Below are 27,510 nucleotides of genomic sequence, written 5' to 3' on the forward strand. Positions count from 1 at the left end.
CCCCACCTCATCTGTTCTGTATGTCTCGTTTCTCTCTTTCCTTCAGTGGCGTCAAGGTCCTCCATCAAGCAGCCAATGACTTTCCTTTAGAGACCACTCTGGTACTGATGGGTCCTTCGTGGTCCCAAGGTCTGGAATGAGTGGAAAGCTATGTGGGCCCTGAGCAAGGCTACCTTTGGGGAACACGGTACAAACCCTCATCTTTTCCCTTGGGAAATCTGGGCAGTCTTCCAAGATGTCAGCATGTGGGGGAGCAGTGTGCTTTTTGGGGGGTGTAGAAACATAAAAAGGCACCCTGGGTCCTGGGTCGTCTCCTTTTCAGCTAGTCTTTGCTGAAGATGACAGAAGCCACCAGAGGTCTTTCTTCCTGAGCTCTTGCTGCAAGCTGTTTGGGTAGCCAGGTGAAGTGGTCACTTGACTCTGAGTTCCAAGGTGGAAAATGTCCCCCTTGACTGGTTTTCCCGAATCAGTGTGAAGATGAGGATGGGGAGAGGCTGGTCATGCCCCACAGGGTCTCTTGTTGCCCAATGGCCTAGACCCTCTACTTTGGTAGCTTTTAAAACTTAGAGATTGAGGCCCACTGTTTCCTAGGCACTGCCCAGGGTGGCTGGGTACCGCTCACACATGGATGGGGTTGCAGCGATTGCTCAGAGAGGCTATGTTGTCGATGGTAGCTTCAGGTCATCCTCATACCCCCTTGCCAAGGCTGAGACAGCTCCTGCTGGGGGACCATGCCCCAGCAACACTCCCTGGGCAGGTGGATGGGGTAGTGTGTCTTCCACCAGAGGTGCCATGGAGAACTGGGTTGGAGGTGCGAGCATGGGGACCCGAGGGACCCTGGTGGGACCCTGGGAGAACAGGAAGCATTAACCCCAAGCTGCACATGGGAAGCTAGACCCAGAGCGACTGATCTGGAAGGGTCTGGCCCTTGACATCCATGGTGAGTCTGCCTGTCTCCACACCTGATGCTCAGAGGAGGTGTGTGGTGAACACGAGAGTGTCTGGGGACCAGGCTCCCTTCCCTACCTTTCAGTCCTCTGCATGCCTGAGCATTAACTAACTATTGCACATATGTTGTGTGCTTGCCCAGAGGAAGACCTTGTACTTATGGGACTGCTGACCAGAGGTGACATTGTAACAAGTTGAGCAGAGCCAGGAGGTGGAGGGAACCCAAAAGGAGAATGAGGGACTCATGACCAGTTACAGAAGCTAAAGGCTGAGGTGGTCACCAGTGGGATTAGGAAGAGTGAGCTTGTAGTCAGGGAAGGGTGTGAAGGAACAGGATGGTGAAACCTCACCACCTCCCACATCTTCTTCACTAGAAAGGAAACAAGTGGGGTGCCTCTGAGGACTTGCATGGTGCTTGGATTTCTGATTTTCCCCACAACATCTCATGGGGCTCCTGGAGAGTCACAATGGGTCCCACAGACCTAAAGCCAGAGCCTAGCTCTAGACTAGCGGGTGTGTGGCTGTGACCCAGTAGCCTGGCTTCTCACAGCCTTGGCTCTCTTTTCTGTAAAATGAGACGAGGCAGGCACTCTCCAGGACCATGGCAGGAAGGCAAGGAGAGACTTGGATGCACCCAGGGCTCTCACTGAGGGTACGGGTGGGCTCTCAGCTCTTGAGGATGGCCCGAGGGTGACCAGGATGCTCACCTGCCCTCTCTGTGTCTGTCTGATTGCTGTCATTTGGCACCACCCCCTTCAGTTTCGCACTCACTCATGTTGAGAAGCTGGGCCCACTCTGTGGACTGGGCTTTCTGCTTCTCCCTCCTGACGTCTCTGCCATCTCTCTCCCCTTCATGTTGAGAAGCTGGGCCCACTCTGACAGCTTTCTGCTTCTCCCTCCTGACGTCTCTGCCATCTCTCTCCCCCTACAGACTTGGGATGAGGAGCTGGAAAGGTCTGCTGCAGCGTGGGCACAGGAGTGCCTGTGGGAGCACGGGCCCGCCAGCCTGTTGGTGTCCATCGGGCAGAACCTGGCCGTGCACTGGGGCAGGTAAGAGCAGCCGGCGCCCCAAGCTGCAGCGTCCCCCCACTGGAGAGTGATCTGGCTGCTGCAGGGTGACTGGCACAGAGGGCTTGGCGATCCTGTGTGTTGTCAAATGTGGAGTGGTCGAGTACTTGCCTGGAAGGTTCGAGGCTCTGGGTTCTGCCCCCAGCATCATGAACACACAAACCACTTAATGGGGCAACCTGCAGCTCTGACAGGCTCAGCTCTTTGTTTACGGCCTACTGCTTGGCCAGACAGCAACAAAATTCCAACTGCCGCCCAGACTGCCCCACCCTGGATGGTACCCCTTTCCTCCTATCAGCCCGTTTCCCTCTAGATTCATGGTGTCTCCTCGACCGAGACTGGCTTCTCTGTCTCACAGACCCACATACAGCCTTTCTGTCCCCATGGCTTCGGCTTGGCGCTTGGCCCTCTTCCGAGGCCCTCCAGGGGCCCTGGGACAGTAATGGGATCAGAGGCACAGACTGTCCCATCCCTGATGGGTAGGTTTCCTCCCCTCATGCTGGCACGGGTACAGTGCTCCTAGGAGCAACAGGCAGACTCCCTTCTGCCCTAGCTCCTCATGGCACGTGCCTCCGAGGGGCTGACCAGGGTGGGAGGCTGTGTCCTGGGGACTTGCTGACCGCGGCTTGCTGGTGCCGGGCCCAGGCAGTAATTGTTACAAGACCTCAGAGTGCTTGGCTGACCGCAACGCTGTCACCGACGGTCATTCTCTGTAAACCACTCTGTTTACACTTGCTGGTGACCATGGGACTGTGGGTTCATAGGCGAGTTATTCTTTTTCTTCCTGATGGAAACAAAACAGAACAGTGAGTGTCCGGTGGCTCATACCCAAAGTACCAGTGGAGGAGGCAGGAGAACCCTGAGTTCAAGGCCAGCCTGGGGCAGTGGCCGCAGATCAATGGCCTCCCCACAGCGTCCTAGCTGTATGTCACTCTTCAGCCTCTCGGCCTTTACCTCGGCTTCAAGTGACCCTATAACGCATGCATACTGTCTTCCTCTCTGTCTCCTTGCAAAACCCCCCTGCTTGTCCCTAACCAACCCTGTTTCTGTCCTCCCTCCCTCCTTGTTTCTCTCTCTCTCTCTCTCTCTCTCTCTCTCTGGAGCCTCCCACGTGTAATCGCTATTGCTGAGCCACACCCCGCCCCTTTTCTCACTTTTTGAGTCAAGTTCTCACTGAATTGTCCAGTGAACTCACTCTGGAGCCCAGGCTGGCTTTGAATTTGACATCTTCCGACCTTAACCTCTGGGGTAGCTGAGCTGACAGGCCTGCCTGCAGCCCCTCGCCTGCCCTACACGCATTTGTATCTTAAATCAAGGAGGTCTTGGCTGCAGTGTGTCTGGAGCCTTGGGTTCTTGAGTTGCTTGTATTTCACCTGCTGTGCATGAAAATGAATACATAATTAAGGTGACACGGGTAAACCTTTCCTGTGCACGCAGGCAGCTTGGAGGCCACTCAAGATGGGGTAGTTGCAGGCAGGGGCTGGCAGGGTTGGGCGCCTGGGTCCCAATCTATGGACCATCCACCGCTTCTGTCCCTATAGGTACCGCTCTCCTGGGTTCCACGTGCAGTCCTGGTATGACGAGGTGAAAGACTACACCTATCCCTATCCCCACGAGTGCAACCCGTGGTGCCCAGAGCGCTGCTCAGGTGCTATGTGCACCCACTACACACAGGTAATTTGGTTGCTGAACCCCACTTGGCCTGTGCCCCAGACCTGGGGAGCGTGTCTGCTAAGGCAAATGCAGGAGTGCTTACTGCCTGAGGTCTTTCCTCTAATTTGGTGCTTCTCAGAGCACACTGGTTGGGTCCCGCTGTCTGCTCTGGCTGAGTTCATGGGAGGAGAAAATTGGAGTGGTCTCTGGAAACTTCTATGGCAATTTACATGGCTGAGGTTTTTCACCATTGTGTGCATATAGCGTGTTATGAAAAGGCAGCGTGCACTCCCCCAGTGGATGGCTCTTCTCTGGCGCCCTGCCTATCAGAGTTGCCCTGGGATGCCCTGCCCCTGAGCTATAACACGATACTGTCTTTTCAGATGGTCTGGGCCACCACCAACAAGGTTGGCTGTGCTGTACACACCTGTCGGAGTATAAACGTCTGGGGAGACATCTGGGAGAATGCTGTGTATCTTGTCTGCAATTATTCCCCCAAGTAAGACTGTGTTGTCCGGGTCACACAAGCCAGCTGGGATGCATTTGTTTGTCACGGGGGAACTAGCTGCAGCTGGTCTCAAGAGTGAAGCTTTAGTTATCTCAGTAACAGAGTCTAGAAATCCCTGCTTCCAGGTGAGCGAATGACTCGGAGAGTTGGCAAGGACTTGGGCCCCATCAAGGTGGCTGCAGAGTTCCAGCACTCTGCCCTCCCGTACGATTCTACTTCACACAGCAGAAATGTAGGAATGGCTTGTCTCCTTTGGCATTTCCCCACAAAACATCATTGGCCAGAATTAGACAAGGGGGACCACAATTACTCCAACTGGTTTTATGAGTCATCTCCCAAGGCCTCTTGTCCAAGCGAGAGTAGCTGTTGTCTGGCTGGGGGAGGAGAGACAGAGTGGAGAGAGAGGAGGGCGGGCAAGAGAGAGTAAAAGATAATGGGAGGGGTGAGTAGTGAGTACTGTTTTCTCTGAAAAGGAGCCACAGACTGGCTGGTTTGTATCAGCTTCGGCTTCCCTTCCTGAAGAGGCCTGAGCAGCCCTGACACAGTGTGTCCCTCACCCAACAGCTCACCGTACAGATCTGTGCAGAGTACACAGCCACTTACCCATTGGCAGTCTGCGGTTTGAACAAAGATGCTGGCCGCCATCCCGGCACGGGCACAGGCGCTGTGGCAGGCTCTCTGGCATACTTACTTACTAGAGGGATAGAGCAGGTGGTGAGAGGAGGTGGAATGAGGTGGGAGTCAGGAGCTGTGGGCTTGGGAGGGGAAAAACTGTGGGAAAACCATGGCGTGTGGCTTTGGGTGTTGGGGTGTTGGTATAGCTGCATGGATGGCTACACTCCAGAAGGCTCTGGTCCCTGAGGCAATCCCTAGCACAGCTGAAGGTAGAAAGCGAGGGATAGCTTGGATTAAATATGTTTAAAAAAATGCCAGCAGCTCTGATCAGAAACGTAACTCTGGGGGCCAGTGGGATGGCTCCGCAGGTAAGGAGGCTTGCCCCCAAGCCTGATGCGATGACCTGAGTTTGATCCCCAGGACCCACGTAGCAGAAGGAGAAAACCGACTCTCACATGCACACACAGATGCACACTAAATAAATAAATGTAAAAAGATTTTTAACAGAAATTAAACTTCCAGCTCCTGGGTACTCTTCTCTCCTCCTTCCTCGTAAAGGCACCATATCATCACAGTCTTCTGCTTAACCAGCTTAGGACCTGTAGCGACCACCTCACACCAGGGCCTAATGGCAGACACTTGCTCGTCCATGTCTTGATTGGGAGGGATGTCTGAAATGAAGGCCTAGAGGCATTTATTCTTGGCTTGTAGGTGTCCATCTTCCTGCCATGTGCCCACGTGGCCATGAGAGACACCAGAAAGTGAGCACGCTCTTTGGGCCTCTTCTCGTGAGGGTACTGGTCCTACTGGGGCAGAGCTCCACTCTCCTGATTTAATTAACTTTATTTACTTTCCTAAAGGCCTGTGTTGGAATGTGGCCACAGGGTAGGTTGGGCTTCACTGAGACTGGGGGAGGCATCACCTGTGAGACCCACCCATGGTCAGCTTGTTCTCTAGTCACCTTTGACTGCTGCAGGATAATCCCTGCTGCCGATGACCTTTTCCTGCAAGAGGTGCTCCCAGTCTTTGAGCTGGTCAGGCCACCATCATGGAACCAGGGAGGGAACAATGACCATGACCTGGGAATGGTGCAAGTCGAGCGTGGCTCTTGCCTCTATGGCCTCATGTGTAAGGGAAGTGCCGTCCATGAGCTGGCCAGAGGTTCTGGAGCCTGGCTATCTGCTGCCTGGCCTGAGAGGCCAGCAAGCCTCTGTGAACTCTGGTGTTTGCCCTCATGGGCCTGAAAGCCTAAAGGTATGGGCTATGGTTGAGGAAACAGAATCAGTGTGTTAAGGAGAACTGGTCTTGGGGAGCAGAACAAACCCCTGTGGGGCCTCAGTTTTCTGGAGAGATCATCAAGCTCTCCCATGAACAGTGAGGGAGTGTGTTTCAGTTCATGCTTGATGTCCCACTGGGGTTCATCTCAGGGTCCCCCACTGTGTCCCCAGCACAAATACTCGCAGGGTTAGAACTGTGGGGTCCACACCAATGCCCAAAGGTTGTTGCAGCTGTCTTTGTGGATCTGTAGAGAGGAGGGTGTACTGAGAAAGTGGCAGAGAAAGAGGCAAGACCCCTCCCCAGTGTGGGCCACTTCTCTCCTTTGGCCACTGGAGCGGACCACAGAGTGCACAGAGGAGCCTGTGCAGTCTCTCGGTGGCTGACAGGAGCCCCTGCCTCCCTCGAAAGCTACCACAGACCACCTTAGTGGGACGCTTTGCTTTATAGACGTTATCAAGAGCCTTGATCAAGGGCTGTCCTGGTGGCTACCCACTGTATGATTAATGAGCCATGGCTCAGAGTAGGAGACACTGTCTGAGGTCGCTCAGATGGGTTTGGGGTTGCATATGTCACCCAGGGAACCATTCCTTAAACAGTACTCAGTGACAGGGTCTCATGGTGCCCAGAGTCCCCTGGCTGACTGGCACCGGAGGGGGAGGCCACGGAGCTGCCGTTCCTGTACCAGGACTGTGTCCTTCTCCCAACATCAGGGACTCTGTTTGAGGTTCCCTAATGGACCCCTGGGCCTAAAGGATGTGGCTCATGGTGTTTCTGGTCTGTCTCCAGGGGAAACTGGATTGGTGAGGCTCCCTACAAGCATGGTCGTCCCTGCTCCGAGTGCCCACCCATCTATGGAGGCGGCTGCCAGAACAACCTATGCTACCAAGGTAGGTGGCTCGGGGACTCTAGCCCTGGTGTGGCTTCCAGCTCTTGGAGCCGCAGGTGATGATGGCTAAGATGGAAATGGAGTCAGATTCAGACCCAGCCCTGCAGCCACCCTGCTACCCTTTAGGTCTGCACTCCTCTGCTCTCTGCACTTGGTCCCTGCCACCTGCAGACCCCACTGTCCTGAGATGCCCCCTCCCCCAGGTAGCTCCTTGGCCTGGCCCCAGTGGACAATGGGTTTGGTCTTGGACTCAGACTCCCTCCACACCTTCCTCAGCATGTCTTTTTAAGACAGAGGGTTGTAAGTCAGAGGTGATGGCTCACACCTGTCATCGCAGCACTTGGGTAGCTGAGGCAGGAGGATTGCCACAAATTTGAGATCAGCTTAGGTTTCATAGCAATACTCTGCTTGACCTCTTGGGACCTCCCCCCGCCCCCCAAAAAAACCCTGCAAATAAAATCCAGTTAATTTTTTTTTAATTTTGTTTTTTTGAGACAGGGTTTCTCTGTGTAGTCCTGCCTGTCCTGGAACTTGCTTTGTAGACCAGGCTGACCTCGAATTCACAGAGAACCGCCTGCCTTTGCCTCCCAAGTGCTGGGATTAAAGCACCACTACCTGGCAAAATCCAGTCAATTGACATGAAACTCGAAGCAAGTGGCTTGAGTTTCACCCAATCAGCCACAGGCACTGGTGCCCTTGTCCGGAACCCATTTCCTTCTCCTTTTGATAATGACTGCCGTCAAGGCTGCCAGGGGACAGTATGCTTTCCGCCTGTGACTGTTGACTCCCAGAGGGCTGCTTAGAAAGCACCCATTTTACCTCCCACTGTAAACACCACACATTCTCCAGCTTAACGTGCTCTTGACGTTCCGGGATAGTTCTGACTCTCAGAAGGTTGGTGTGTGGGTCCTCCAGGGTGACGTCTGTTCTGTGTGGCTCTAATAGCTGCCCAGGGCTGACTGGGAAGGGAGTGGCAGACTCTACCGCATGGAAGGGTGGGCCTGAAGCAGTGACCCTCTGACCTGTTCCGTCCCTGAGATGGACGTGGGGTCAGTCTGTTGAGCTCTAGGAGGTGGAATAGCAGAGATCCTAGTTCACAGAAGGCCAGGCTCTTTGCCACTCCAGCTAACTGATGTGAGGAACACTACCAGAGGACCGGGACAGAAACAGGGACAATTGAGACCCCTGGGAGCATGGTCCTGCCTGCACTCTGTCCCATGAACTGCCTTGTGCCAGGTCCCCATGACAGCTCTGCTCTGGAGACAGGTCTGATGTCTCCATCTTCAGGGAGTCTCTGGGTATCAGACAGACATGCACCTGCCACTAAGTTCTCATGACCCCCAAACTCCTCAGGAACTTGGCTGCCCTGTCTTGCAGTTGCTGGCGCACTCCAGGGCCCTGGGCAGGTGTGTCCCGTGTGCTGGTGGATAAACAGACTCTCCCCTCCACAGAGGGCTCTTTCAAGAAGTCAGAGTACACAGAGGCCCCAGACACTAGCTTACCCATCCCACGGTGGCCCATGTGCTTATTTCTTTATTTGTGGTGGAAAACACCCAACTTTGCTTGGCAGACATGGTCGTTTTCTTAACTAACCATGCAGAAAACCTCCCCTAACTCGGCTTATCTACATAAGCCACTAAATAAGGGTGTGCTGTGGCACCCTTAAGGCCATGACCTATAATGGGGACACACGGATTTAAGGATAAGGATAGAAGTTTCCTTTTATCCGGTACCTCCCTGTAGGGGATAACGGGCCCAGGAGGTACCCAACTTTCTGTTCAGCTACATCCCAGCTCTGTGAGCCCAGATGAGTCCCTTCTGCATCCCGTTGTCTCTCTGAGCCTCAGTTTCCTCTTATGTGAAGTGGTTGCCATGTCTCTTATGGTAGAAAGATGAGGAGTGGGGTCAGGGCCTGTATGCTCAGATGTCGCCAGTCACAAAGTCAGGGGAACCAGTGGGATGGCAATACCCTGGGTCCTGAGACCCTTGGCTTGTAGCAGACTGTGTGTGTTGAATTTCCTGGGCATGAAGAGACCCTGATCTATGCAGTTATGGTTATAAGGAAGTACCCAAGTCCCTTTGGGTCGCACATCCCTATGATACAGAATGGCCTGCCCTTGTTATGAAAGAGTGAGCTACCTTAGACCCTCCCAAACTATATTCTCTCAGTAAAGCTGGCCTTTTGAGTCGTCAGATCCTAAAGCCAATGGAAGAAACCCAGCTTACTCCCAGATAGCCTGGCTGTCAGCGAGGGGCCCGTGAATGGCTTCATTGATGGAACAGGCCTTGAGGCTCCCTGTGCAACCCGGGGGCTCCACAGAGGTCAGGCCAGGGTTGGTGCTCCTGGGCTTTGGGAATTCCAGCCTTGGGAGCCTCAGGCCTTGTTGGTGGATGGTCTCTCTCCTTGATTCTCAGGGGGTGGGGGTTGAGTCTCTCGTTCACTTGGGATTTTATTGAGCTTCTCCTGTGTATGGGGTGTTGGGGGTACAGTGGGTCATGAAGCTGGGGCTCCTGGGAGCAAAGATGAAATTACAGCCAGCCATGTGCAAGTCTTTCCACCTCTGCCTTCCCTATCCCTTCTCCTCTCAGAAGCAAGTGGCTTGAGTTTCACCCAATCAGCCACAGGCACTGGTGCCCTTGTCTGGAACCCATTCCCTTATCCTTTTGATAATGCTAGCCTGGGGTAAATCAGTCTCCACACACTGCCGGGTGCAGCACCTAGAAAGACAAGTCGCCTCACTCACTGGCCCTTCGTTTGGATACCTGTCATGGTGGCAAGGGACATCAAGGCCGGGATATCCCTCTGTGGAGACAGTCCCTTCTTCCAGGAGAGGCAGTAGCCCTTGGTGATGATGGGCCTCTGTGGAATCAGAGAGGCCTGTGGGTGCTCCTTGAAATAGTCTCGGCCCAAGCATATCCACTGATAGTCCAACTCTGTACCAGAGAAAATATTTCCCTATGAAGGAGACTGCCAGCCTGGAGGGTGGGGGACTCGCCCCCCTCATTGGCCCAAGGGAGTGTTAATCAGCAAGGTTGAGGTGGGTGTGCTGAGCTGTAGAGTGTGTTCAGTGGGTTTACTGGCCATCACGGAGCTTCTGTGCCTTCTCCTCCGAGGTGTGTAGAAGGTGCTTCCCGGCTCTGCCACACAGACACTTGTGGAGAACTGTGGTCCTTGGTGGCCCCCTGGGAGCTCATCATGTATCAGGTAGCACCGGAGGGCCAGCCCACCTTCAGGCTCTGCTTTGGCTGGAGGTCAGAGTTTGGTGTCCTGATGGTCCCGCTTCTGTTGTCCATCCAAATGAGAACGGAGGTTAGTGAGCTGATGCTCGGAGGTACGGTCAGCCCATGAGGTGAAGCACTCTGGAAGGGGTCAGGGTCGGGGTCTGAGCATGATAAAGGGGATGGAGGGTCATGAGATGATCTGGGTGGAAAAGATGGAGACTGAGTGAGCTGTACTCTTTTAAACCAGGAGCTGGAGGTTATAGATAGCTCTATGTGCCAGGCCTTTTGAGACGGGATCTCGTTATGTAGTCCAGGCTGCCTTGAACCCACAATCCTCCTGCCTCAGCCTCTGTAATGTGAAGATTGCTGGTCTGTGCCACATATCCCGCCCTTTAAGTTGTTTGAGACAGAGTATACTGGTTAGGTGTTTTGTTTTGTTTTTGTTTTTGGATCAACTTGATACAAGCTAGTGTGGTCTGGGAAGAGGGAACCTCTACTGAGAAAATGCCTCTGTTGACTTGGCCAGTAGGCATTCCTGTGGGGGCATTTTCTTGATTAATGGCTAATGTGGGAGGGCCCAGCCTCCTATGAGTGGTACCACCCCTGGACAGGTGGTCTTGAGTTGTATAAGAAAGCAGGCTGAGCAAGCCACGGACAGCAAGCCAGTAAGCAGCACTCCTCCATGGCCCCTGCCTCAGCTCCTGCCTCTGGGTACTTGCTTTGGCTTCCCTCAGCAAACTGTCGTCTGTAAGCCATATAAACCCTCTCCTCCCCAAGTTACTTTTGACCATGGTGTTTATCACATCCATAGAAAGCCAACTAAGGCATAGGGTCTCATCATGTGGGCTAGATTGAACTTGAAGCAATCCCCCTGCTTCAGCCTCCTGCTTGCTAAGCTTACAGGCATGAGCCACTATGTCTAGCCAGGTCCAACCCTAAGACTATAAATCTCCATTGCTGAGCCGTGGCTTGAGCCAGGTGAGGGGGTCCCTGTCACTTGGGGTAGAAGTGTGGTATGAGCCTCTGTGACTGTTCCCCAACAAAACTAGAAATCAGAGGGACCTCGGAGAGAGCTACAGCTTTGAGGCTATGGTTAGGGACAGGGACAGATGATCGTGTAGAAGAGGAGGTGGGACAAGTGACCATTCTGACCTCCAAGTGTGGGTGTTGCACCCCACCCGCACCTAGGGCTACTTCTCTGAAGTCCAAAGTAAACATAGAAGTGAGCTGACCATCCATCCTCCCAGGGCTGGTAGAATTCCACCTGGGCAGGCCTGTCCCCAGAGTAACCTCCTCTCTCTAGCTGAAATAAGTCTTTGTGAAGCCAAATCTCAGGGCTTAGTCTGCAGCCTGCTTTTTCCAAAGAGCCTTTTAGAGATGGCTCTGGTGGCACCAACCTTTAATCCTAGCATGTGGGAGGTAGAGGCAAGTGGATTTCTATGAGTTTGAGGCCGGCCTCGTCTACACGGTAAAATCAAGTCTTAACAACAAAACAAAGTCCAAGAGTATTGTGGTTGAACGCAGCATGTTCTCTTTCTTCTCCCTTACCACCGTCAGAAGAGCCTAACAGTCAGAAACCGGAGGTAGATGAGATGAACGAGGTGGAATCGCCCCCTGCTCCCGAGGAAAAACATGTCTGGGTTCAGCCCAGGGTGGTCAGACCCTCGAAGCCCAAGAAGACCCCAGCCATCAGCTTCATGAGTGAGTGGTGTTCCCAGCCTTTGGGGCGCTTGCCCCCAACTCTCTTTGCTAGGGGCTGGTGGAGAAGGGGAGCTTGGTACCCAGCAACAGGAGAGGGTGGGACAGACCTGGCTGGGGTGCAACCCCATATTCTTATTTGGAAAATGCTATATTTAAAAAATTTATTTATTTATTTATTATGTATACAATATTTTATTATGTAACATATATATATATTATGTAACATATATTGTATACATAATAAAAAAGAAATAGAAATGAAGTCTATCATCTATTTCTGCTGTTCAAGCCTCCCATAGAAGCCCAGAGCCAGGAGGCATTGCTCTTTCTCTAGTGATGGTGTGGATTCCAGAGCATTCCAGAAAGTCCCTTGGGATGGGGGAGGGGTCTTCTAACGCAGCTTTACCCTCCTGGTCTCATAGTCTCATGTCTCTCCTAGCCCAAGTGGTCCGCTGTGACACAAAGATGAAGGACACGTGCAAGGGAACCACGTGTAACAGGTGAGGACCCAGTTGGGCTGGGCTGGGCTGGGCTGTGCTGTGCTGGGCTAGGCTGAGCTAGCTGCCCTTGGGACCCTCCTGAGATACAGTCAATCACATGATCTGTTAAAGCCTGGCTGCCTACTCTTAGCCTCCCAGAAGCGTGGGACAATGGTACTCACACTGTTAGCCCAATGTACACCAGACTCAGCTAGAAGCTATCATAGGTGCCATATGCTAATTAGGCTGACCATGACACTCCTCAGTCCTCCTGACTGTGGCATCCTTCTGTCCCCCACCATGATACCCACTGTTACCCCTGACCACCACCTCAGATTGACTAACGAATGGTCTGTCTCCGTTACATGTCACCAGAGTTTCTCAACTGTCGCTCCTAGGGTACATGAGACATTAAGACATTATTAAGGAGGGATACCCTGTATATTAGAGAATTTTTTTTTTTTTTCGAGACAGGGTTTCCCTGTAGTTTCTAGAGCCTGTCCTGGAACTAGCTCTTGTAGACCAGGCTGGCCTCGAACTCAGAGATCCGCCTGCCTCTACCTCCCGAGTGCTGGGATTAAAGGCGTGCGCCACCACCGCCCGGCTATATTAGAGAATTTTGAACAACCTCCAAGACCTTGATCTCTACCAAATGCCAGTGTGAGACAACCAAAACTGGGGGTGGTATCCTAAAATAACCAGTGTTTCCTAAAATAACCCTGCTGGGCACACATTACTGCCAAGTACTTTGTCTCTGGTCCCCTGCAGGGTGAGGGGAGTTGGGGGTCCCTGCAGTGCATTATGGGAGTAGTTGATATGAAATCTCTTATTGTAGCCAGTGTATCTCAACCCTGATGGGCACCGGCAAAGCAGCTCTCACTTGAGTTTGTGACTGACCCCTTGCTGTGAATTCTGCCCTTGGGGCTGGTGGCTTCTAACTACCTGAAATTTAGCCAGCAGCTTGTAGTCTCTAAGGATTTAGCAGGATGCCCTCCCTAGGCAGTACATGAGCCCTATTCCCTGAGGGATGTTAGCCTTGTCTGTCTAGGGGAGCGTTCGGAGAGTGTCACTGAAGGCCTCTGCCCAGGGGTGCCGGCACAGTCTGAATCTGCCAAGAGCTGAGCGGAGTTATTTGAGGCTGGAAGGAGAGGGTGGCTTCTCCATATCACCCAATGGACCTGGAGTCCATTCTGTGGGAGAGGCCTTCATTCACACACGGAGTGACATGAAACAGTAGCCAGGATGTGGCTGTCTCACGGGCACACCCATTGGGTGCCCTGCTCAGTTATGGACGACTGTGCAGTACTGTCCTGTGGGAGGAAACCACCGAAACCGAGTGTTAGAGACACAAGCCAGATGTGGGGGAATGACCACACCCAAACCCAAGGCAGCATCCACCGTCTGCACTGGGTGAACTGGGTAGCGAGCAGGTATGTTCAGATCACATTTCATGAGCACTCTGGAGCCATCTGAGCTCAGAAGACGGTGAGGTGGCATTCCCTGGGCAGGACGAAGCTGTGGGTCTCTCTACAGAGGCTCCAGAGGCCTCCAGTCAGCCAAGGTAACTCAACCCAAATCATAAACTATGGCAGCCTAACCTCACCGTAGAAGTAACATTCGTGAGGCTTCCCCACAACCCCTGACTTTAAAAGGCATTTTAATTCATTGTGTAATGCAAGAAAGCAGTAATTCATAAAAAATACTAAGCATTCCCAATCACCCTCGGCTTCACATGCCCCACATTTTTATCCATGTGGCTGAGGCCAGTCCTGCTCATGTGTTCGCTGATTATTCTCCAGAATCTACCAGCATTCCTCAGACCCTTCATTTTTGAGTAGCTAAATAACATGCTGACACACGGTGACACAAAGCTGACTGTGCCTTTGTCACCTGGGGCCATCTGTCTAGTCCTTATGAGTCCCAGTATACTTGATGAACAGTTAGGTAACTTACTGACTTTTTTTTCTTTTTCTTTTTCTTTTTTTTTGGTTTTGGTTTTGGTTGTGGTTTGTCAAACAGGTTTTCTTTGTGTAGCCCTGGCTGTCCTGGAACTCACCCTGTAGAGCAGACTGGTCTCAAACTCAAAGATCCGCTTGCCTCTGCCTCCCGAGTGCTGGGATTAAAGGCGGGCGCCGCCACCACTCTGCGAACCTGCTGACTTTTTACCTCTCATGTACAAGGGAAGTTGGAGGTCTGTGAACATGAACTTGAAGGTTTTCCTATAGGTTAGACTTTAGTCTGTGGTGAACAGGAACACCTCACTGCTCGGTTAACTTCATTAAACAACCACAAACCTCGGGTTGGGGAGACGACTCCATACAGGTGAAGGCTTGTTCTGTACCTGTCAGAACCAGAGTTTTTGCATTCATAAAAAAGCTGGGTATGAGTCTGTAACCCCAGGGCTGGAGGGAGGAAACACAGACAAGGGAATTGCAAGTATTTCCCGACTAGTCTGCCCACCTAACTGGTGAGCCCCAGATTCAGAGAGAGACTTGTCTCAGGAAAATAAGGTGGAGAGTGGTCAAGGAAGACACCCAACATTAACCTTTGGCTACCATTCTCACGCACCCCCCCCACACACACTGGGTACTGTACACCTGTCATCCTAACACTGAGGAGCAGAGGCAGGAGGATCGTCACATATTTGAGTCCAGTCTCAGCTACGTAATTGTTGGAGGGGCCACTTGTTTGTTCTTAGCCGCCTAGCTAGCTTAAGACTAGAAATAATCACACAGAAACTGTATTAATTAAATCACTGCTTGGCCCATTAGCTCTAGCTTCTTATTGGCTAACTCTTATAATAATTTGACCCATTTCTATTAATCTGTATATTGCCATGTGGCTGTGGCTTACTGGGTAAAGTTCCCAGTGTCTATCTCTGGTGACTCCATGCCTTCTCTCTGACTCCGCCCTCTTTCTCCCAGCATCTGCTGGCACCCAGGCTCACAACACATACACACAGACACACACATAGCTCCCTGGCATCTTCCAGCACCCACACCCACAACACATACACACAGACACACACATAGCTCCCTGGCATATTCCAGTACCCACACCCACAACACATACACACAGACACACACATAGCTCCCTGGCATATTCCAGTACCCACACCCACAACACATACACACAGACACACACATAGCTCTCTGGCATCTGCCGGCACTCATGCCCACAACACATACACACAGACACACACATAATTGTTCATAGCAGTGGAACCCATCAGTGACATTTCTGAATTCAGTGAGAAAGCTAGCAGGGAAACACGGCAGCGTCACTGGGCACTCTCACCAATGAGCTTTTTTTCCCCATCAGGTACCAGTGCCCTGCAGGCTGTCTGAACAACAAGGCGAAGATTTTTGGATCTCTGTTTTACGAGAGTGTGAGTGTGGCCAGTGTTTCTGTACCCAGCACGTGGGAAACCCCACCAGGTAGCTTAAAGCAAATGAGATGCATAGAGACGGCTGTTCTGTTCTTACTCAACCTGGACCGTCTGAATGGACCCATCTGTGCAGTCTAGTGGCTCAAAAGCTGCTGAAGCCACTCCTGGGAACCAGGACTGAATATCACTGTGGGACTGGAGTCAACACGCTTGGTTAAAAGGGCTTACGCAGCTAGGATGAGCTCTTAAGCCATCCAGGAACAAGGGTAGGGCTAAGGACAGCCGTGAATGGTTGGGTGGGGCGTGTTTTGGTCCAAAGTTTTGACTTTTGGTTGGCCGGGGACGAGAGCCTCAGAAGGTTCTGGTAGAGGAACTCTGCATCTGTGTTCTCTTCTCTGCTCTGTAGTCCTCCAGCATATGCCGGGCTGCTGTCCATTATGGCGTCATCGATGATCGAGGTGGCCTGGTGGATGTCACCAGGAACGGGATGGTCCCCTTCTTTGTCAAATCTCAAAAAAATGGCGTGGAGTCCCTGAGGTACCTGTCCTGTTCTCTGTGTGTGGAGGGGCGGGGGGAGGTGTCCTGACAGTGATCTCTTATTGTAGAAGTGGTTTTGAGGGCCAGGGAGATGGCTCAGTTGGTAACGTGCTTGCCATGCAAACACAAGGACCTGTGTAAAAAGCCCTGTGTGGGGTGTGTACTTGTAATTCTGGCACTGGGGAGCTCAGTGGCAACCACCTACCTGCTGAGTTCCAGGCAAGTAAGAGCCCGCCCCCCCAAAACGTGAATGTTGCCTGAGGCTGATCTCCGGTCTTCACACATGTGTGCACACACTTGCATGTGCAACCCACGAGCACATGCCCCGTCCCACCCCTCACAAGCACACCCTCACCCCCACATGTTATTGAAACATTGGCAATCGTCTAAGGAAACAGGAAAACGAAAAGCCAACCCTTGCAGCACAGTTGACTAACTTCCGGCTACCAACTGATCCAGTCAGAGGTCTCTGAAGGTCTGGCCACCTGGTGACGTTCTGGATCTTACTTCCTCTAGCCTTCTGACCACTGGCTCTGCTTCATCTTACGCATTTAAAAACCTTTATTCTGTCTGAAGCAGGATCACCATGAGTTTGAGGTTAGCCCACACTACAGTGAGCTCCAACCAAAAGAGAAATGTATTATTCTAAGAAGGGTTCTGGTCGGGTGGTAGTTGTGCACACTTTTAATTCCAGCTCTTGGGAGGCAGAGGCAGGAGGATCTCTGTGAGTTCGAGGCCAGCCTGGCCTACAGAGCGAGTTGCAGGACAGCCAGGGTTGTTACACAGAGAAACCTTGTCTTGAAAAACAAAACAAACAAGTAAACAAAATGTCATGCAGTTCCACTCTGGAATAGTCTAAGCTTCAGGCAGTGTGAGGCATGTGAGCTGTTAGTACTCAGAATGCCCTGACTCATATTTTCCTTTCCAGCAAATACAAGCCTTCTAGCTCCTTCACGGTGTCCAAAGTAAAAGGTAAGCCAGCCAGGCCCCGAGGGAGAAGGGTGATGATGCATGGGGAGCCTGGGGTTTCCCAGGAAATCTCCCTTCCTTCATTTTTGCTTTGTAGTTATCATTTCAGCCTGAACCATTGTTCGCAAGACAGGCTCTGTCAGGAGAGGGCATTTCTCTCACTGGTTTCTTTTTCTCTTCCTTCCTTCCTTCCTTCCTTCCTTCCTTCCTTCCTTCCTTCCTCCTTCCTTCCTTCCTTTTCCTCCCTTCCTCCCTCCTTCCCTCTCTCCCTCCCTCCCTTCTTCCCTTCCTTCCTTCTTTTTTTCTTTACCTTTTTTTCTTTTTTGGTTTTCCAAGACAGTGTTTCTCTGTGTAGCCTTGGCTGTCCTGACACTAACTCTATAGACCAGGCTGACCTGGAATTCAGCGATCTGCCTGCCTCTGCTCCACTGATTTCTAAGAATATTTAGCTTTGAATTTGGTTATAAATGGCTGAGCCAGAAACACGGGGGCGTGGCTGCCACCTGAATACCATAGGCATGGTCAGTGTCAGGTCTGCTGGTCAAAGGCCTCGACAGGTGGAATCACTGTCCTGGCAGAGGTAGATGCCAGGGAGATGAGAAACTGAGGCAGGAGCTAGCGATTGGGTCACTGTGGCCACTAGTGTCCCCCAGCTTCTCTGTGGGTAATTATAGATTCACACCCGGGATGGTCAAAGATGGCAGAGCAGGGGACAGGTTTTGAAAGCAAGCGTCAGTTTTCAGATGGCAGCATGGGACTCTCTCACGGAGAGGCCAAGGGAGATGTATGCACGGGCAGACACATTGGGCTGTGGGGCTGTCTCCACTCTGTTGACCTGTGAGCCGTCACCTGACACTTTGTCTCCTGTCCTCAGAGCAGAGTGTGGACTGCCACACCACAGTTGCACAGCTCTGTCCCTTTGAGAAGCCGGCTACTCACTGCCCGAGGTAAGAGGACCAGATGCCCCTCACCTGAGGTATCTTCCTGCAGGCCTGCCTCCCCTCGGTCAGGCTCTGTGCAGGGCTGGACGCAGAAGCCAGCCCTCTATCTAAGCTGGAGATATTTAACTCCCACCATAAATCCCCCTATTCCTCATGGGTGGCAGGTTAAGGTCATTAGATACCCGGAGCCCTCCCCAGACACCAGAGCCTCAGTGCAGGGAACTCTGGGCTTGGGAACTTCTCTACCCAGCTTTGGTGAGCATAACAAAGCCACTGTATCTGACTGAGTCTTGACTCGCCAGAGAGGGCTCTCCTTGTCCTGGGGACCCAGGTCTCTAAAGATCCCCCAGAGCCCCTTGGAAGGGGACACAGAAATGCTCCCCCTTCCTGGACTCAGCAGAGCCTGGATGCGCCTGCTGGCTACAAGTTGCTCCCCTGTTAGAAAAGACAGCAAAGAGATGATCTCTGGCCAGAGCAGAGCTCAGCCCCACCGTCACTGTGGTGTGGGGCAGTGCAGTGCGGTGCAGGTGCGTATCCAGCACCCTGAGCTGGACAGCCACCTCTAGTGCGGGTGATATGCTGTCCTGGGAGTCCTGGGGCCTGGAGACTGGATTCTGGAGGGGACAGGGATAGAACCCCCGGGTCTGCACGGGGAGAGCCTGCGAGGATGTTGTTATGGAGACAATTCTGGCTCGAGCGGTTAAGGAAACATCGCAGCAATTTAGTGGATGTCTTGAGTGTTACAGAAACAGAAGGAAAGGGCAGGAAACACTAATGAAGAAAGCCTTGTCAGGGTCCATGTGTACTGGCTGCTTTCTGACCCGACACCACCAGGAGCAGGTTTGAGAGTTCTTAGACTCTTAAACTTTTTAAAAAACATATCCCACCCCATACACAACACATACCACACAGACCACACCACAAACACACATACATAAAATACATACCCTCCCACACCCCATACCATGCACATACTATACACAAACCATACCACAAAGACACATACACACACCACACACATACCACACACACATACTACACACACACCACATACATATACACCACACACAAACACACACATCACACACCATGCACACACATTACATACACATACCACACACACATATACACATCACATACAGCTTGCACACGCACACATACACATCACATATGTACATACACATTACATACATATAGCACACACTCACCATACATGTACATTGCATACACATAGCACACATACCGCATACATATAGCATACACACATCTCATACACACAGCATACAAACACACAGCACACCAACACACAGCACATACACACACATCTCATACACATAGCACACAAACACACATAGCACACAAACACACACAGCACACACACACACACACACACACACACACACACACGCACACACACACACACTGTTTCCCTGCCTGTTCCTTCCCTTCCTCTCCAGGAACTGCCTCAGTCTGGCTGATTGGCTTTCTTCCTGCCAAGCATCTTGCCTGACTCTGGGCCAGGTGGCTTTCAGCTGCCATCTTGGCTTTGTAGTCCCTGGGCTCAGCCTGTGGTAAACTGTTCCAAACAGACACAAAAGGCCTTTTCTTAGGCAAAGTTCATGCTTTTCTTCCTGGCATGGGGCTTGCCAGTCACCTGGGCCCACTCATTTCCAGTCTGAGGAGCCCTTTTCATCCCTGGGGCCATCAGTTGGGCTGAGGCCACCATGGTAATCTAACCCTTTCTGCCTCAAGTTATCTGTACCGTTCTTGGAATATTCTGAGTCACTGAGGTGAGGGCCCTCCACCCTTCCTCCCCCACATAGGGAAAACTCATTGATAACGATCTATGTTCTGCACCCACGGCACACCCCGCCAACACCCAGGAAAGGAAGGTGCAATCCCACAGTCCAACATGCCTCTCCTGGGGCCTTATTCCTCTGCTTTATTTCTTTGTGACCGCTTCCATGGGATTTTCAAGTTCTACATGCATGGTTAAACAAAGACAAGGATGTGTTCCCTACGGCCATGGCGGGTGGGGGGGGGGACGACGACAATTGTCTCCTTTGCTTCAGTCAGTGCTGGGCTAGATCCTGGGCCCTGTGTGTAAAAGAAAATGTTCCACCCCCGAGCCATGATTCCCAGGCCTCTGTGTTGTCTGTAAAGAGCAAGCTGGAGACTAATATGAAGGCTCGGGGGTGAGGGCTCTTGTTGCCGAGCCTGACCACCTGAGCTTGTTCCCCAGGACCCATGCGGTGCCAGAGCAGACTCCTGCAGCTTGAGCTCTGATCTCTACACATGTGCCATGGCATGTCTGAGTTCACACACACACACACACACACACACACACGCACGCACGCACGCACGCACGCACGCGCGCACACACGCATACAGACTCATGCACGCACACACACATGCACACACACTCATGCACGCACGCACACATGCACACATACATGCATGTGCACACACACTCATGCATGCACGCACAGAACAGATAAAAATGTGATGCAGAGAGAAAGCAAGAGAGTGCTGTAGCTTTGTTTCCTCATCTAAAGACTGTGAATCTGAAAACTCAGACAAGGGGTGATGCCAGGATGCATCTTCTGCTGATCCTCCCTAAAGTTCCTTCTCATTTCCAGAGTCTGGTGTCCTGCACGCTGTGGAGAAGAGCCGTCCTATTGGGCCCCTGTATTTGGAACCAACATCTACGCTGACGTGAGTAGGGCCAGCTTGCTCAGCGGCCACCTCAGAAACCCAGTCCTGAGGTGTGGAAGCTAGGACCTGAGATCCCATGCCGTAGCCTCTGGTTGCACTGAGCCCACCTGTGGCTGCAGCCATGGCTCCAGGGTTCCATCCATAGATGGTCGGACTCCCCCTGTCTGTCTTTATGAATGGAAGCCCTAGCCTGTCTCCCCACACTTGGAAGGTTTTTCATGGTTTGAAGGTCTTTGTGTTTGTTTCATAGCTTTGCTCTCTCAGTTATTCAATCATTGACATAGTTAGGGTTTCTTTGGCTGCCAAAAGCAGCTTAGCGGGAAGAGGGTTTATTTCAGCTTACAGCTCTCAGGCCTCACGCCGTCCCTAAGAGAAGCTAGGACAGGTGTCTGGAGGCAAGAGCTGACTGGCCACCGTTTACTGGCTGGCTCCTTGTGGTTTGCTCACTTGCTTGCTCCCTCACATGCTTTCTAGTGGCTTAGGAGCACCTGCCCAGGAGTAGCGCTGACCCTAGTGATCTGGGCCCTCCCACATCCATCATTAATCAAGGAAAAGGCCTACTGACTTGCCCACAGGCCAATCGGATGGAGGCATTTTATCAGTTGAGAGTCCCTCTGCCCAGAAGATGCTAGCCTGTCAAGTTGACAGCAAACTAGCCAGTATACTCACCTTTCCATTCCTCTGGATTCTTTTGACAGGTGCTGGTTAGTCACTCACTGTTTGCTTCACTGTGCTGGTTCTTAGCTATAAACACACACACACACACACACACACACACACACACACACAGAGTGTGTACACCCTGGTACACCCGCCGGCCCCTGTCTCCCCTCTTCCCCCCTAACTCAGATGTGAAGGCCCAGTTTTCCTTTGTTGGTTTTCAGAGCTCAACGTGTTCCCTCTGGTGTCCAGGGCTTAGGGACACAGTGACCCAGAAGGTTCGAGCCCACTCCCCACCCCAGCTGCCCACAGGCCGTGCAGTCTCTCTGAGAAGTTCTTTTCCTCTTCGTGAGTGGAAATCCCAGAGCCAGCCAGACTTGTTCCAGCCCAGGGTATCTTCTAGCCCGAAAACCTGCCAGCTGGTCATATCATCTGTCCCCAGCTAATGCATCGCTCCTACTTCCCCATCCTGTTAATGGTCCTCTCCCCTCACCTCCGCCATCTTTGCTTCCATCTGCCTTCAATTGTCCCAGATTCCTGTAACCGTGAAGTCACTTGGTTCCATAAGGCCACAGTGGCCTCCTTCATGACTAAGCTTTTCTCCTTGTCTTTTTTTTTTTTTTCTTTTTTCTTTATGAGCCTTAAAAGAAAAAAAAAAAAAGAGTCTGGAAAGCTGTTTAGCTGAGATGAAGTTCTAAAAGTTAGAACTTTTCTGAAGAAGTAAAATACCATGCATGGATTTGGATTGCTCTAGTTCACCTAATATGAAACCCTGAGTTCAATCCTCAAAACTAAAAAAAAAAAGAACAAAGAAAGGAGAAAACAAAACAGATTGTGATTTTAAAATGTTTTCAAAATAAAAGACTGGACAAAACTATTTCAACCAGATACAAACCATTTAAAAAGTTGCATGTTATTAGCTGACCAAAGTTAAATGTACTGAACAGAACAGAACAGAACAATTCTTCATGCAAGAGCACAAGAGATGCAGTTTATGAAGATATAAAAGTCAAATCTGTATGCACAGAATAACATGGCAACTAAACACATAAAGCAAAAAAAACCTTAGAAATCTGAAACTAGGGTGCTCCACTCTTCCCTCCTACATGGGGCTGTGTGATAGTAAGGCCGCAAAGTTTCAAGTTTTTTTTTAATTTAAAAAAAAAAAAACACCTTGTTTAGGAATCCTTATCATTTTGCAAAGAGGGAGGAATTAAGGCTTAGAAGAGCCTGGCTCAAGTCCCAAAGTGAACACATGGGGAAATGAGATGGGTTTGCACGCTCCCTTCCCTCTTATTCTCCTATGGTCTGCTTACCTGTACCTACGCCCACAGGAGCAGGCACGTATGTGAAGGAAGCCTTTAATGAGTACGTCTACTTGAACTATGAGCCTTGGAGGTGGCAGGGCTTCTGGCTTGGCACACAGTAATGGCTCAGTATTGAACAACAACAACAAAAAATGATACTGCAGTCATTGATGCTAAAAACCCTTTATAAAGAAGGTAGTAAGGAAGGAGAAGTCAGGAAAGGTGTGTGTGTGTGTGTGTGTGTGTGTGTGTGTGTGTGGCGGGGGGAGGGGAGGTGAAGATGGAGAGAGAGCTGTAGGCAGGAGAAAGGAGGAAGCGTGTGTCTCCATCCCCAGGCACTGCTGGCCTGTGTTTCTAGGTCACTTTGTATTCTGGGAAATGATGCTGCCTCTTGGAAAATGTCTGTTTAGCTAAGAGATTTATTTTGGGAGTGTAGTCTCCAGACCTTTGAAGGGCCTCCGAGTGCCACGGATACAGCCTTTTAACAGAGTGCCTGTCCTGGCGGCAGCTCCCTTTGTGGTGAGCTACAAGCAGGATTGTCCGGGCGTGGCTCAGACAGCAGAGCCGAGGCCAGGAGGCCCGAGCTGGCCCCAGCCGGGGGAGCTACCCATGTGGATGTCTTTTCCCACTGAGCCTCAGTTTCCTTTACCCATCCTTCTGGCCTCATCTACTGCTCAGACAAACTCCCGTTGTTTGGGCATCAGAACCCCGGAGAGGAGCAGTGTTTAGATGGGACACCTCCTCCTCAGATGTCCTGACCCAGTGGACCTGAGGAGAGCTGCAGAGCCTGTGTTTGAGCACCTTCCCGGGGGGCATGGCTGTTGGTGGTTGTGACTTGCTGCTAAAGGTCCTCGGTGGTCAAGAACAGTCCTTGAGGGTTTGGGGTCCTGGTGGTGGTGACAGTCAGTAGGCTTGGCAGTTATTGGCCTTTGCCTATGGCAGTTACAGTGCACAAGGTCATGTGCGGTTCTGAGCCTTTCTTTGAGCAACACAGCCCTTTGTGCTTTACCGTCCCTATCTGTGGGATCATGGCTCTGTCGTCCTTCTTGAGTGACTGTGGGTAGGTTGTTTAGCTCCTGGCCCTCCGTCTCCCATCTGCCGAAAAGGATTGATAATGACCAGTACCTTGGGGGAACCATGAAGTCAGAATAAGTGACAGGCTGGCCACAGCTCCAGTATTACCTGTGCTGTTCCCACTAGGCCATCGTGGGTCCCACAGCTACCATATACCAGGGCCTGCTGATGAGCCTCTAGCCTCATAGAGGTTGTTATGAAATGGCCCTGAATTAATGTTGAGCCCGCATGAGCAGACAGTGACCAGCCCCTATTTGTGGCAGGAGAGGCAGAGGGAGGAAGGATGTGGGGAGAGGAAAGGAGAAAGAACGTGTCTGTCTAGCAGTAGTCAGAGATGTTGAGCATCTCCAGGCGTGAGATGTGAGGACAGCCTGCCTTGCATGAATGTTTCATCCAGGAAATGTGGGCGTCATGGTATCTGGAATTTCTCCAGGGAGGGGATGAAGAGCTGTCCCTGAGGCTGCAGCCTCAGCCTCTTGGCCTCCAGGGAAGATACACCTCCCTTGGGATGAGTGTGCAACCCCAGGGGACTTGGGGGATACTAGGAGGAGGCCTTTCCTGGCATCTGCCCCAGTGGAAACTGATGCCTTGCTCCTGGAAATGGCAGTCCCTAGACAGGCTGAGCATTGCTGGGGGACAGGCACAGTGACTGGCCAGTTGCCAGTCAGCACAATAAGCCATTTGTGCTCAACTTGTATAATGTGCCTCCAAGAAGTAGTTCCTGGGGATTCTGGAACTGAACGATGGCTTGATGTCACCAGCATCTCCTCGAAGACAAATTTGGTCTATTGCCGCTTAACCTTACAAAGCACAAACCTCTTAGGGCATTGGAAGTTGTGGATGCTTCTTCAGGGGAAGAAAATAAAAAAAAAAACCAAACAAACTGCATCTCCACAAAGACATAAGGACCAGCCATCCTGCAGTGCTCAGGATTGGAACCAGACCTTGCCAATCACCAGCTCTTCCTGGTCTCCCAGGCTCTTCCCAGAACCACTTGGAGCTAACCATCCTGCTTGCACCTTTTGTTGGTTGCACGTTTTTTTTGTTTAACGTCCCCAGGGCGTTAAAGACCAGCCCTTCAGTTCTTTGAGCCTTGGGTGTGGGAGTGTTCAAGTTGCTCCTGGACTCAAACTTTAAACAGCAGATCTAACTGGCCAGTGGGGAGGGTGGCTTTTCCAAGGAAACCATGCGATATTGATTCCCCAAAGCGGAGAGGTCGCCCATAGACCAAAGAAAAAAAATTCTATCAGGTTCAGCCTGGTGAACCAGTGAGTTTATTGGGATTACTTACAGCACTGTGGGTGACTCACAGTCCACCAGGAAGTTACAGGTGTTTAGGAAGCCATAAATACCAGTGAAGAGTCCCCCTGGGTGACTCACAATTATACAGGAAGAGACCCCACCAGTCAACTCTATCTTCTGAATAACCTCAAGAAGCAAGGGGTCTCTAAGGGTTCTGGAACCCCTTTCCCTTCATTTGGGAATGTCCACAGGCCGGATCATGTGACTCTCTCATTTAATGATCCCAGTTGCTCTGACTGAAGACAGCCATGGTCGAGCCAACCTGGAGTCTTCTTAGGCGTCAGTGACTCTTGAGTCTCATGGTTTTGGAAGACGGACATCAACCAGGCTGAAGAAGGCTGTCCAAGGAGTACCTGGTCCACAGTTCTGGGAGGCGACACTCCATAGTGTGAGCCTCCTTTGCACACCTCCGGAGACTGTGGGGCGTGTCGCAAGAGGACAACCAACAGAGCCAATGCCCTGGCCTCTGCTGGTCTCTCCAGGCCACCTGCACGCCTTGGCTCCTACTCTATTCAAAGTCAGCAATGGCCGGAGGAGTCTGACATGCTCCAGCTCTGAGCCCCTCCCTGTTACAGGACTCTGTGGTGTCACTGGGCCACTGGGATAAACCGGGTAATCTCCCACCCCAACCTCCTTAACTTAATCCCATCTGCAAAGCCCCTTTTGCTGTTCACCGGCCTGGGGATTAGGCTGTGGTCATCTCTGGGGACCATTGTTATGCTGACTGAAAAAACATACCCTGCCCTCGCCCTGGCTTCAGTTGGCGTCGACAGTTCTCAAGTGGCTTTGGCAAAGTGACTGACCCTGTGTGCCAGCTCGCTGGCCCGAGAAGTGGGAAGAATGGTTACCACCCGCCTCGTTAGGACAAACGGGATCACAGCCGGGACTGAGAGTCACTCAGGGCTAGCATGCGTGTCCTCATACCAGGCTGGAGATGGCTCAGCCCCAGTGCGGCCGAGACCTCCAGGAAGGAGGTTAAGATGCCTGGGCACCATCTTCAAGACAAGACTGCAATTGGTGCCATGGTACAGTAAAGACAGAGACCACAGTGTGGGGGTGCAGTTCCGAGGCAGGGCAGTTGGTCGGTGCATACAAGGCTTCGGATTCCATCTCCATGGAGCACACAGGAAGAAGATATGGAATCCGCAGTCGACATAGGCTACCACAGCCTGAGGAAAACACCATGGCCGTGGAGGTGACTTGGCAGTTCTTGGCCTTAAATGGACCTCGGTTGGGACCACTCTGAATGGTCCTGCCTCTGGATGGAAAGTAGATGGATGTGTCCTACCTGTCTTCTACCCAGTGTCCTAAGACCCCATGAGCCTTGAACTCAGAGCCTCATCAACGAGGCCTGCATCAGCTGAGGTCTAAAAACCAGAACACCCAACACCAGCCTGAGCCTTAGTGTGCACGAGGATGCAAGAGTGCCCCCCTGTGTTCACACTGCCCTCATCCCAGCACGCATCCCAGCGATCCTAGCTTCCTTTCTCCTCCTGGGACATGATGTGTTCACTCCAACCTCAGGGCCTTTGCATAGTTGGCTCTCTCTGCCTAGAATACCACGCTTACAGATAGCAGCCACCGGACTGTGACTGGAACTTCTCTGTCGCTAGTCTGCCCACTGCTACTGAATCAGCCTCTTCCAGCCATTTGCCTCCTGTGATCTAATTTTATTTCCCTCATCAACCTTGTTTGTTTAAGTGTGTTTATTCGCTCCCTCGACTCCATAGAAGCAGGGTCTTCGCTTGGTCCCTGCTGAATCCCGAAACCCCGCAGGGTCAGGCATAGCGTGACAGCTCAAACTTGTGGACTGACAGTAGAATTTGTGGGTGAGTGACAGTGGCAGTTCTCTGAGGGACGCTCAGGAGCCGAGGTGGTTTGGGCTGTTTCCTGGAGTTAGTGTGATCGGTGGCACCAGGTGCCTGGGCGCTGGCACTAACCACGGCCTCCTGTCCTCACAGACGTCCAGCATTTGCAAGGCAGCTGTGCATGCAGGTGTCTTCAGAGACGAGAACGGCGGCTATGCAGATGTGATGCCCGTGGACAAAAAGAAGAACTACGTGGGCTCGCTCAGGAATGGGGTGCAGTCAGAGAGGTAGGGCTGGCCCTTGGTCCCCACGGCTCCTTATGTTTCAAAACTGGTTCGCTCTTTGTCACCAGTGTCCAGGTCGAGTCTGGGATTCTCTCCTCTGATTCTTTTGTTTTCCCAGAAGCTTTCTTTCTCTATTTCTGATGCATGCTTTGTGGAAAGTGTAGAAA

General features: G+C 51.8%; 1 protein-coding gene across 1 annotated transcript in view; it reads left to right on the plus strand.

Moving 5' to 3' along the window:
- The window catches only part of Crispld2 (cysteine rich secretory protein LCCL domain containing 2), a 54,723-nt gene that overhangs the window by 15,550 nt on the left and 11,663 nt on the right, over positions 1-27,510 (plus strand). The window contains exons 3-14 of the mRNA XM_038312982.1: positions 1,880-1,998; positions 3,558-3,690; positions 4,053-4,168; positions 6,857-6,957; positions 11,736-11,879; positions 12,319-12,379; positions 15,680-15,746; positions 16,153-16,283; positions 17,212-17,255; positions 18,127-18,199; positions 20,833-20,908; positions 27,213-27,346. Coding sequence (XP_038168910.1) covers positions 1,880-1,998; positions 3,558-3,690; positions 4,053-4,168; positions 6,857-6,957; positions 11,736-11,879; positions 12,319-12,379; positions 15,680-15,746; positions 16,153-16,283; positions 17,212-17,255; positions 18,127-18,199; positions 20,833-20,908; positions 27,213-27,346 — 1,199 coding nt within the window. The remainder of the gene's footprint in view (positions 1-1,879; positions 1,999-3,557; positions 3,691-4,052; positions 4,169-6,856; positions 6,958-11,735; positions 11,880-12,318; positions 12,380-15,679; positions 15,747-16,152; positions 16,284-17,211; positions 17,256-18,126; positions 18,200-20,832; positions 20,909-27,212; positions 27,347-27,510) is intronic.

This window comes from Arvicola amphibius, chromosome 15 (assembly GCF_903992535.2).
Source record: "Arvicola amphibius chromosome 15, mArvAmp1.2, whole genome shotgun sequence".
Lineage (NCBI taxonomy): Eukaryota > Metazoa > Chordata > Mammalia > Rodentia > Cricetidae > Arvicola > Arvicola amphibius.